This window comes from Aplidium turbinatum, chromosome 2 (assembly GCF_918807975.1).
Source record: "Aplidium turbinatum chromosome 2, kaAplTurb1.1, whole genome shotgun sequence".
In the NCBI taxonomy this organism is placed as follows: domain Eukaryota; kingdom Metazoa; phylum Chordata; class Ascidiacea; order Aplousobranchia; family Polyclinidae; genus Aplidium; species Aplidium turbinatum.
Genome location: NC_137473.1, coordinates 19,302,680 through 19,314,988, shown reverse-complemented (window position 1 = coordinate 19,314,988; position 12,309 = coordinate 19,302,680). Strand labels below are relative to the sequence as shown.

The following is a 12,309-nucleotide window of genomic DNA, read 5'->3' as shown; positions in this document are numbered from 1 at the left end:
CGTTAAAACTATGTAAAAACGGCAATTGTAATTAGGCTACGGTACCCGATAATTTCCTTTTAAAAATTTCAAAAACTCGCCGAATAGGGCACTCGCCGAAAAAGGCTCTCGCCGAATAGGGAACTCGCCGAATCGGACTAGTCGAATCGGACTCGTCGAATCGGACTCGCCGAAACGGGCCATTCCGTTTTTTCCCTTCTCGTTTTCACCCCACACATTGCTCTCACCATTGACCTTTCCGTTCTTCTCAGGATTGCCAGTTCACTCTCTCTCAATACCCATGTCTCGCTACCATATAGCATTGCAGGCCGCACACAGCTCCGATATACTTTTCCTTTCATCCTTAGTGAAAATTTTCTGCCATACAACATTTCCCCACATTCTCTGAACTTCGCCCAGCCCAATCTTGCCCTTGTTGTCACCGCTGCTTCACATCCACCACTTCCATTTATCCGATCACCCAGATAACAGAAGTCTGTCACTGTTTCGATGCCATGGCAGAACTCATCATCATGGCCTTCCACTTCATTCCTTCCTTTACTGCATTTCCCACAAACAAAACACTTCGCCAATCTTGTTGTGGCTCTCTTGACATTAGCACATCTTGCATGTACCCACTTTCTACATTCCTTGCATTGCATTGAATTTCTCATCACTCTCTTGCCACATATTCCACAGGGATCTACTTTGCTCTCAACAACTGTTCCTTCTGCTCCACTCACCATCACTTTTGTTTTTTACAAGATTCACCTTCATACCCTTGGTTTCAAATGCTTCTTTCCATTTCTCAAACTTTCTCTCCATTCCCTCCATACTATTACTTGTCAAGACCAGGTCGTCTGCATACAAAATTTCACTCAATAAGCCCTCCCTCACTCCTTCAGTTACAACGTCAACCACAATAGCAAATATCAGAGGTGACAAAACTGATCCCTGGTGTACACCAACCTTCACAGAAAACTCGTTTGAATAATTTGATCCAACTCTCACTTTTGTTCTTGCATCCTCATACATAGACATCACAGCTCTCACTAATACCTCCGGTATACCTCTTTTCCTCATTGCCCATTCCATCACTTTCCTTGATACTCTGTCAAATGCCTTTTCTAAGTCGACGAAACACATATATAGTTTTCTCTGCTTCTCTCGGTATTCCTCCTGCATTCTTCTCAATATAAACATCCACTGTACCTTTTCCTGGCATAAATCCAAACTGCATATCATTTAATTTCACCAATGTTCTCAACCTCTTCTAGTATTCGCTCCACAATTTTCATTCCATGCTCTAGTACAGCGGTTCTTAAACTGGGGGGCGTGCCCCCCTTAGGGGGCGCGAAAGGTTCACAAGGGAGGCGCGAGCGATGTCAAACTATGTGACTAAACGTCGCGTAATGAAATTTTGGGGTCGTAATGAAATAGTTTAATTTAGTCTAGTGCCGGTAGGTTGTAGTCTTGCCATGGTTGTAGTCTTACCAGAGCTTTCAGTAATCATACGAGCCGTCAACTTCGTCAAAACCAGTGCTGTCAATACGAGACTGTTTACCAAGCTGTGCAAGGACATGGATTCGAACCATGAGACTCTCCTCTTCCATACATCTGTTCGTTCGTTATCGAAAGGTAATATGTTAGCCGCGTGTATGAAGTGAGAGATAAACTGATGCTATTTTTGGAAGCTCATGGGAAGCAAGATTTCCTTCTGCCATTTTCATCAGAGAAGTTTCAGCTGGAGTTGGCATAGCCTACCTCGTGGACATTTTCGAGGCCCTCAATAACATAAATCTGCTCTTGCAGGGCAGAAATACTAACCGGATTAATAGCTATGATTCCATTCGAGCATTTGTGGCAAAGATGGGGTTGTGGCACCGCCGAATACAAATAGGAACTGCAGCTTCATTTCCCAACCTACTGTAGATACCGTACTGCACTTGACAAAAAGCAACTTGAACTGGAAGGTGAGCTTAAGGCTGAAGTGGAGGCTCACCTTCACCTTTTAAAACAAGAATTCGAACGCTATTTCCCAGACTTGAGTGACACCGACTTCCAAAATGGAAGATGACAAGAAATCCCTTTCGTGTTAACGAAGACATTCTTCCCGATGGTTTGCAAAAGGAATTCTTGGAAATAAAGTGTAACTCCACTGCAAAAGACGATTATGAAGCAATGCCACTAACTGATTTTTGGGTTAAATATTTGCACATATACAAGGGAGTGGGTAGCGTGGCGATAAGCACACTTCTTCCGTTTTCGTCCACTTATCTGTACGAAAGTGGCTTTTCTACACTTTTGAACATAAAAACAAAACTTCGAAACAAACTTATTGATTGTGAAGCCGATCTGAGGCCTTATCAGCTACAAAGCCTCGAATTAAACTTTTGGTTTCAGAAAAACAATTACATCCCTCACATTGATGAAAGCTAAATATAAATTCCTGTAGTCATTACACTTTAATGTTTTCTAATTTTGTAGTTTGGTGGGGCGCAAGTTTGGATGGCACGTCAAAGGGGGGCGCGGCTCAAAAAGTTTAAGAACCCCTGCTCTAGTAGTTTTACACCTCTATATGCACTGCAACTTCTCACGTCATCTTTTCTCTTGAACAGTGGAACAACAATACTATGCTTCCACTCCTCCGGCATTCCCTCTCCATCTAATACCCTTTGGCTAAGGTTTGGAAGTTGAATTTCATTTTGCATGTTTAGTTGATTTACAGCAACATAGTTCTGTGTTTTGCCATATGAGAGGGGTAGTTATTACTTGATCTACCCCTCGGAAAAAGCCAGGCGTGTCTGACTGACGAAACATCGCAAAAAAGCAGATTATCACCTTTTACATCTTGTGATATTTCAGCTTAATTTACACCAGAAGAACGTATATTGTATTATTTAACTAAATGCCTGGTGAATAGCCTCATGCAGTTTTTAACCTTTGACTGTATATACCAGGGGTGTGCAACGTGCGGCCCGCGGGCCAAATGTGGCCCGCAAAGAAAAATTGTGCGGCCCGCCAAGATGTGCCAATTTTGAATTGTGTGCGGCCCGCGAAACATGTTTATAATTTAGTTTAGCCTGGTACGTGCGAACAATTCATTGTAGAGTGGGTTATTGGTTATTGTACATTTCGCACCTTCTGTTAACCATTTTAGAAATCTCCCACCGGCCACCGCTAATTCGATTGTATTAAATTATTTGGAACGTCAGTAGATCGGAGGCACAGAATTACACAGAGAATAGCTGAACTAAGAAACTTTATTCTGACGGTAATTTTGTGAAGCAGTGTTTTATCGATGTCGCAGAAGAAATGTGCACTAAAATGAAGAGTGAGTTCGAGAAAATAAGTCTGTCATGGTAGATGATAGCGACGTGTATCGATGATCTTGCTTGTGATATTAGTGACACTCTCAGGGATAAGGTGAAGAACTTTGTTTCATGGAGTTTTGCGATCGATGAAAGTACGGACCAGACGGAGACACAACACATTTGGCCATATTTGTAGAAGGAGTGGACAAAAACTTGAACGAAATGGAAAAGCTTCTGTCACTACAGTCAATGAAGGGCACGACAACTGGGGTGACATTTTTACTGAAGTAATTGATGCTTTTGACAAGTTCAAACTGGACTTGTCCAGCTTATGCGGAATCGCAACTGATGGTGCTCGATCCATGTCCGGAACTGACATTGAGGATTCATAAGTGTCTTGAAGTCTGCCGTGCGGAGGGAGAGAAAAATCGATGATGACATCACAATTTTTCATTGTATCATTCACCAGCAAAACCTGTGCGCAAAATCCTTGAAGTTCAAATACGCCTTGATCTCGGTTGTTAAGGCAGTAAATTTCATTCCAGCACGAGGGCTCAACCATCGACAGTTTCAAAGTTTCTGGATGATAAACAAGATCTACTGTAGGCTACTTTTCCGAGGTGCGTTGCTTAAGCAAGGGCTGCATGTTGCGACAATATTACGAACTGCAGAAAGAAGTCTTGAATTTTTGAAACTTAAAGGGCGCCCAATAACTGAAATGGAAGACAAAAGTGAGATATGCGATCTAGCTTTCTTAGCTGATATAACTACGCACCTGAATGATCTCAATACAAGATTGCAGCGAAAAAAATCAGTATGCGAATAAAATGAATGGTCACATAAAAGGTTTTATGAACAAATTACGACTTTGGAAAGCCCACATACAGACAGAAAACCTTATCCATTTTCCAACTTTAAAAGACAATGGAATGCGTCTTGAGAAGAAAACTGAATTTGCAGACCAACTTGAAAAATTATTGCATAATTTTTTGGCTCGTTTCAAGGACTTCAAATCTCATGAACATTTGTTTGATGTATTCTCTTAGCCATTCAACATAGACATGGACAAAGCACCAGCTGATATCCAACTTGCAGAGGTGGGCAGTAGCGCGCTACTTTTGTAGCGGCGCTACTAGCGGCGCTACTTTTTTGGTAAAAGTAGCGGTAGCGGCGCTACTTTTTAGTTGGAGTAGCGGCTGCAGTAGCGGCGCTATTTTTACTCCAAAGTAGCGGTAGCGGAAGAAGCGCTATTTTTTTTCAGTCGCACTCCCGCTACCGCTACTTTTTAATTTAACTTGAAAAAAAATGCTTGTTTTTTTTGCAATACTGGCGTGGTCAAGCAGCTATCTAATCGGCTTGGCTGCAAAGTTTCGGTCTTTTCTAGCTGACGTCAACTTCTTCTACGAATATCTCCGTGTGATGAAGCCTATCTGCCAGGTTTTAGGCATTCTCCAGGGCGAGTCCAAGGCATATTATATACGGAGTCTTGCTTCCAACCATCACAATTTGCACGAAGAAGTTGACCGAGATCAGTGATCTTGTGACCTGTGAGGAGTTGAAAGTGAAAGTCCTTGAAGAGGTGAAGAAACGATTCAACAAGTGCTTCAACAACATGAAATGCGTTATGGCATCATGTCGCATCATCCCTCCTTCAAGACGTCGTGGCTACAATTTCTGCACTACGTTTCCACGGATGATGCTGACGCACTGCGAGAAAAAGTCAAGACAGATGTAATTCGACTTTTGCGCTTGCGGGAGACATCAAGCCAGGTTGATATCGAGAAGAGTGACACCAACACCAGTCAAGACTCCGAGGATGTATTTTTTGGAGTGTTTGCGCCATCCCGTGAAACGTCGGTGCAGAAGGAAGCAACAATTGTGGACGCCTTTTTTTTGGACAAGAGCAAGTCCTTGAGCTTTTCGAATACCTAGTTAAAACATCTGTTCATTAAATACAACACCCCCATTCCTTCCAGTGCTGCGGTGGAGAGACTTTTCTCTGTTGGAAAAGATGTGCTTAAGCGAAAGCGGGCCGGACTTAATGCCTCTCGTTTTAAAATGCTTGTGTTTTTGAAAGATAGATGCGTAACAATAAATTTCCCTTAGAATGTGTTTTCCATAACGACGTTAAAATGACAGTGTAAACGAATGATAACATTCGTTTTCAAAGTCTTTTTTGCGTCACTAGGAACTTGAGTGTTTCCTAGTGTCATTTTAGACAAAAGTAGCGGAAGAAGTAGCGGTAGCGCGCGCTACTTTGGCCCGAGTAGCGGGTAGCGCGCTACTTTTGTAAATTGGTAGCGGTAGCGCGCGCTACTTTGGCCCAAGTAGCGGGTAGCGCGCTACTTTAAAAGTAGCGGGTGCCCACCTCTGCCAACTTGAATTGATTGATCTTTAAGAGAAAACGGATTTGAAACAAAGTATTTAGAAATGAATCTTGGCAATTTTTACCGAAAACATCTCAACCAAGATGACTTTCCACATCTGAAAAAAATCATGGCTTCAAAAATGGCTCGTTTTGGCTCAACGTACTTGTGCGAACAATTTTTTTTTTAAATGGGCGCCGTAAAATCTCAATATTGATCGGTTCAGACAGACAAACACTTGAAAAATGGACTTCAAATTGCGAGCACTTCTATTAAAGTAAATTTGGAAAAAGTCGTCGGGAAAAGAAGCCAGCTGTAATTTTCTCACTGAACTCGTTTACAGACCGTGTGACAATAAATTTGAATAGCAGTTTTCTTCAGAAAAGAGTTTATGCGTGTTAATATATTATTTTTGGAAGAAGTTATCCCCTAATAATGTCATAAAAATAACAGGAATAACAAAAAAACTACTTTTTTATGCCTGCAACTACTAGAAAGCATATTTTAAATAAATGTGCGGCCTGCGGCTTCAACCAGATATTTATATCTGGCCCTCCTGTAATAAAGGTTGCACAATGCACACCCCTGTTATATACCATTTTTTCCATAAATACTAAGCATGCTATAGGAAAGCAAGTGCCTTATCTCTTGTGCCATCCCACCTGACCTGCCTCCCTGCTTGAGCTAGGTGTTGAAAAAAAAGTCACTCATTTTGACTTAAGTATAGGCTAATAGCTTGGATGGATAAAGTTTCTATAAACCAATGTGTTGATGGCATGGCCATCAAAGAACTGGCCACTCTAATCAGTTCCTCTAGCAGGCTGTAAACTGTATTTTTCAATTGTATCTTAAAATGCAAGGCAAGATCCAGTAACGAGGTACCGTACAGTACAAAGTTGATTTATAGAATAATACGATTTTTTAATCATTTATTTGACAGATTTAAGATTAAAATAAATTGTATATATATATATACTTGGAATTTCTAATAATTTTTTTAAATTAGAGCCTTTAAACTAGTTTATCAATTGTGATACACAGCACCCACCCAAGCTGGAAATACATCTCATTTGGATTTAAAAAGGCACAAGAAAAGTGATGGCAGAGAAAAGTAATGGTGCAAATAAGTTTTATATGAAACTGATTTTTAGCTTAGACCAGTAAATTTATTTAACTGGAAAGTCTAAATTGTGATAAGTATGCTAAAAAGTTTGTGATATTCTACAAAAAGGGTTTGTTACACAGATCGACACACATATACCAAGGCACCGTACATGACATTCTGGTACAGCGAATTGGACATGAGACAATTGATCGTGGTTGACACGGAGAGAGACATCTCCCGACACGAATTCTACTTTGTATATTCATTGAGCATATCGGATGTAACCTATTTCATCTCCTAAGCACTTTGTACCCCAATTTCGTCCCCGCAATTGGGGGACTAAGTGTTTTGAGGAGGAAATAGGTTGAATACTTTAAATATTTTTAACCCTGATGTCATTGCATAGCACGAACAATAATTGTTGCGAGAATATAATTTCTAGCTCGCTAGGAATGGGCAAAAGAGAATAATTAGCTATTCTAGAATACTGAAACCGAATATAGAATACAGATATCTATTCTAGAATAATTGACAGTAATTACCATCGATATGTTTTAATGATTTTTGTGAGATTATAAAAACAATAAACATCACGAAAATCGCTTATTGCTGTGTCACAAATTTAGGCTTTCTAAATGTTCACCAGTCAAACGGGATCTCAACTTGGTGGCAGTTAAACCTGCACTTAAAAAACATCTTTCTGAAGAAGCAGACGTGGAAGGTATACAAAAATATTTTGAAACTAAATGATATAAACAAGAAAATTGGTTTTTGTTTGCTTTCCACCAAACAAGGGTGTTTTCAACAGATGTAGTGGATGCTTTCAACAACGTGAGATAGGTATCTAGGGTATTTCTGAAGGTGGGGAAGCCAAATTTGCTGATTTGTCTTCACTACTGCATGTAGCATCTTCAATCCCACAGCTCAACAAGTCGTCCATGTCACTGTACTGGCATAGTAAAAGCTAAGACAAAGCCAACTACCCATACATACTTCAGCAAGACTGTGAGGACAACAAAGCACTTAACAAGAAAGATCTCTTTAATGCGAACAACAAAACTCATGCGTTTTTCGTACGCCGCATTGCACTAAATCGATAAACAATTCTACTTTTGCTGTAGCGAATTCGTTGCGACCGAACGGAGTAGTACAAAGTCGATCGTTAAAGCGTTTTTAATTATCCTATTTTATATGCATTTTGAAACCGGTTAGGCTTTACAACCGGTTATTCTATATTCGGTATTCTATTTTGCCCATCCCTATAGCGCGCATCTAGAAAATGTTAGTACTACAGTACACCGTATTAACATTTTCTAGATCCTATGCGTGGCCTGGCCGGCTAGTCCGATTCGGCTAGTTCCCTATTCGGCTACAGTCTTTTTCGGCTAGTTCCCTATTTGGCAATTTTTTTAAAATCCAACGATAATTAATTTAACGACGCCTTCTGTTTATTTAGAGAATTTTGTATTTTATTCCACAATATCGTTTCTTTTGCATTCCGACAAAGAAAAATAAATTGAAATGAAATTTAGCGAAAAATGTTTGACCTATTCTAATAGGATTCTAATATATTCTAAGTTTGCATGCAGACGGCAACGCAGAATACATGTCAATTTTATCTGAGCAAACATTAATAGGTCAAAAATAAATTTAATTCGCTTTTTAGTTTTAAGATCTCAGTGGTTAGGTCTAAACCCCACTCATCTAAAGCTTCGATAATTTCAACTGTAAAATAAACGGTATTGTGGAATAAAATACAACGTTCTCTAAATAAACAGAAGGCGTCGTTGGATTTGGAATTTTTGTAATAGTTGAGGATTCTAAGTTTGCATACAGATTGTGACGTAGGATACATGACAGTTTTATGTGAGCAAACATTTCAACTTAATAGTTCAAACATTTTGCGCTAAATTTCATTTCAATTTATTTTTTTTTGTCGGAATGCAAAAGAAACGATATTGTGAAATAAAATACAATTCAAAACTGTAGCCAAATAGGGAACTAACCAAATCGGTCTAGTCGAAACCGGCCATTCCGGGCCTGGCCAAGGCAGTTGTCCAGAAAAGTAATAAGTCATCTCATCATAGTTTTACATTATAAAAAAGGTAAATCTAACCCTGACTGCAACTATGTGATAATTGATAAAGTAGACTATCCTTTTTCCAGAAGACATGTCAAGCATAAATTTTGTGTGGAATGCGTGCTCGACTCGAGCTTGCCGCTTTTATAACAAGATTTGTGCATTTAAAAAACTCAAGCATACTTATATACTTGTGTGGTGAAAATCGGATGCAATTTCGTGGACAAAAAGTCTTAGACAATTAAAAAGCTAAGAATTTGCTTGTATAATACAGTACCATTTTGCAGAAAAACATCAAATAAAACAAGAATGATTATGTTTTGCACTTTTGCAATATCAGCACAGTTACAAATGTAGCACAACATACAGCTGGAAACAACACAAATTTGTTGAGGCAGCTGCTCGTATTTTAGCAGAATATAAAGTGTTTTGCAAAACCACAGCCTCATGTTCTTGAGTGGTTTGAAACTGATAGCCTCTAATTTAGTAAAAAAAATTGTTGTCACTATATTTAACTTTATCCCAAAAACTTTGTTATCCACTGGCTAATTGGGTGAAAATTCCGGGTGTGCTACTATTCGGTGAGTTCGATTCGGTGAGTTCCTAACTCTTAACCCCTAACCCTAAAACGGCAATGATAATTAGGCTACGGTACCCGATATTTAAAAAAAAATTCAAAAAATCACCGAATAGGAAATCGGACTCACCGAAACAGGCCATTCCGGAAAATTCCAAGTACTGTACCCATGAACAATTGAACATCAAATTTCTGTTTTTATTGTAAAGTCTTCAGTGCCAACAATATTGCCCTCAAGCATATCTCCATGCAGCATATTATAACTGTGTGGATGTGATTATAAATTCGAAAAGAGGTGCAGCAATTGGTTTGATCATACTTTTCAATGTTTTTACCAATGTTGTATATCTGTTAATTTTCAATCGTTAAACAAGGATGGAAATTTTACTTTGCTATTGAAGGGAGAATAGACAAAAAGCAGTAACAAAGAGAGTAACAGAAGCTAGTCGAGAATAGCAATTAAGTTAGTTGTTAGTAGAAAAAAAAAATGTTACCTAAAAGCAATTTTTTCATCTCAAATTATAACTTATTATTTAATCCAATATATATCATATATCAGTAAGTTGAAAAGTTTTTATGTCCCAATTTAACTTCCTAAACGTCCTAAACAAAGTTCTGCGTTTGAATGGACGCAATGTTTGTTTCCTGTGTTGTTTAATACCAAGAAAAAAATTAATGAAGCTGAGCTGATAGACTTAATATAATTATATATATTGCAATCAAAAATATATGATAGTTTTTATTTTTAGTTCCCTTACAACACTGAGTTATTTTAGATGTTATGTGTATGTTTTCCAAGTTTTGTATCATATTAAAGATATAAAAATTAGAGATGTACCGATATATCGGTATCGGTGATATCGGCCAGTTTTTGAGTATCGGTATCGGCAAAATTTGGCCGATACTGTGGCCGATACTAAACATGTAAAAAAAGGCGTTTGCTGCGGATTTTCTGCAGAAGCAAAGATATAGATTTTTTAAAGTAGTAACTAACGTCACATTGATGTAGAAAAATAACAGCCTGTTCAAATTTTTGATACCTCACACTCCCATGACTTCATGCGCGCACCTTTTGGCATTGTTTGCTTACAGTGATTCTTTCACTCAAACAAAACGTTTTGTTTCAGCAGTTTTGCGTTGTTTGATTCTTAAGTTGTGAAGGAGACTCAATTTCTTCAATATTTATCATTTGTGTTTCTTTTTTACTCTCAGCAGAGGATAAAACCAAGCCAATACTACCCAGGTTGCAGAAATGTATAATTTTGCATCGTTTTTGCGTTGCTGGGCGTTTGAGGGAGCCATGTGGCTTGGTTGTTTTTGGTGGGCTGGTTCTGTCAGTTTGTGATTTGGTTTCCACCTTTTGTTGTGGTGGACTCGCCGGGCTTGGGCAATGTCATGGCGGAGTGGGTGGACTCGGGGTGGGGGCGGTGGGACTGCGGGTCCTCGCTGGGCTGATCAATAAATGGTCTTGTTGCGCCTGGGCTGTCGGCGCGGGGCTGAGCACTCACTGGTGCAGCGAGCTGTTGCGGCTCGCTGGCCACAACAGTGTGGCTTCCATGCTAGCCATTTACACTATCCAATCAACTATATGTTTCTCAGCAGCTGTTTTGTAGCAAGAATTGACATCGACAAGAATTGAAGTGGCTGGTGTGGAAGCTGCACCGTTGTGATTGGCGAGTCGCTGTGCTGGTGAGTGCTCGGCCTTGTGCTGGTGGCCGGGGGGAGCGCTCCTTTCTTTGCGGTGGGGTTGTCGTCTTAGGCGCAGTGGGACCATTTTGATTGGTTTGGTGGGGATTCGTGGTCCCATTGCTTTCATTTTGAGCCTGCTTATTCTGCCATGACATTGTTTGGGCTTGGTGGGTTTGTTGCGGCGAGGGGTGGAAGTTAGATCGTGGACTGGTGGTGCCAGCTTACTGGGGGCAGCCAGGTTGCATGGGTTTTTTGGACGTTTGGCAGCGTGGGGACGATGCAGAGTTGTACATTTTTGCTGCCTGGGTAGTCTTGGCCTGGCAAAAGCTTTTCAACCAAACGACAAGCGCCCTTAGGTTGCACATTACTTGTCGAATAATTTTTGTACGACTACACAAATCACTTGGTTTACATTTTACATCTTATCAATTATGAAAGCCTATTTGGAGAGTTTGCGCAAACACTTTATTAATTTTCAAGAAACCCCAATTATGATGTAATGTTTCTTCCCTTATACCCCAGTCCTCAATTACGGTGGCCTTTCATTACAAAAACCTACTAGTATGACACAACAATGCGGTTGAGATTGGATTCTTGAATCTTTAATAAATTATGCCAATTGAAAGCTTTTTTTAATAGTTTTACGCAAATAAGGTAAAACTTAGCATTTGATATAATTCCTTGCAAATACCAAAATTGCTTCTTTTTGTAACACCAAAGTATCGGCCAAAATATCGGTATCAGTATCGGTATCGGCCTAAAAAAGTGATATCGGTATCGGGATTGGTATCGGCCAAAATATTGGTATCGGTACATCTCTAATAAAAATATAACTTTTTTAAAACTGTGTTGCTTTATTATTTGTGCAAAGATTTCTTTAGAAAAGTTATATATCAGGCCTCGAAATTTACGGCGGACAGCCGGACATGTCCGCCGTCACAGCATGTGATGTCCGCGGGAAGTACCCTCTAGATCGGTCATATTTGTCCGCCAGAAATAACACAAGAGCTAGCGATGCAAATCGTCATTTGCATAGCACGAACAATTGTTGCGAGAATACAATTTCTCTCGCATTCTAGCACGCATCTAGAAAATGTGAATACCGTATTGTATCCCTCAGCTTCCATTCAAGCAGGAAAACTTTCGATTTTTACGTTGCTTCAACGATTGATGACATTGAATCATTGTAACAAATGGGA

At 39.6% G+C, this 12,309-nt stretch overlaps 1 protein-coding gene across 3 annotated transcripts in view; it reads left to right on the top strand.

Annotated features, from left to right (window-relative positions):
• Positions 1–1,442: 1,442 nt before the first annotated feature.
• LOC145764613 (heterogeneous nuclear ribonucleoprotein K-like) overlaps positions 1,443–12,309 on the top strand; it is a 37,699-nt gene continuing 26,832 nt past the window's right edge. The window contains exon 1 of one of the 3 annotated variants that reach the window (XM_082576244.1): positions 1,443–1,617. In XM_082576244.1, coding sequence (XP_082432370.1) covers positions 1,458–1,617 — 160 coding nt within the window. In that variant the 5' untranslated portion in view covers positions 1,443–1,457. Of the gene's footprint in view, positions 1,618–6,603; positions 6,777–12,309 lie in introns of those variants that run through there. The other 2 variants (XM_082576246.1, XM_082576245.1) reach the window with 2 other exon arrangements.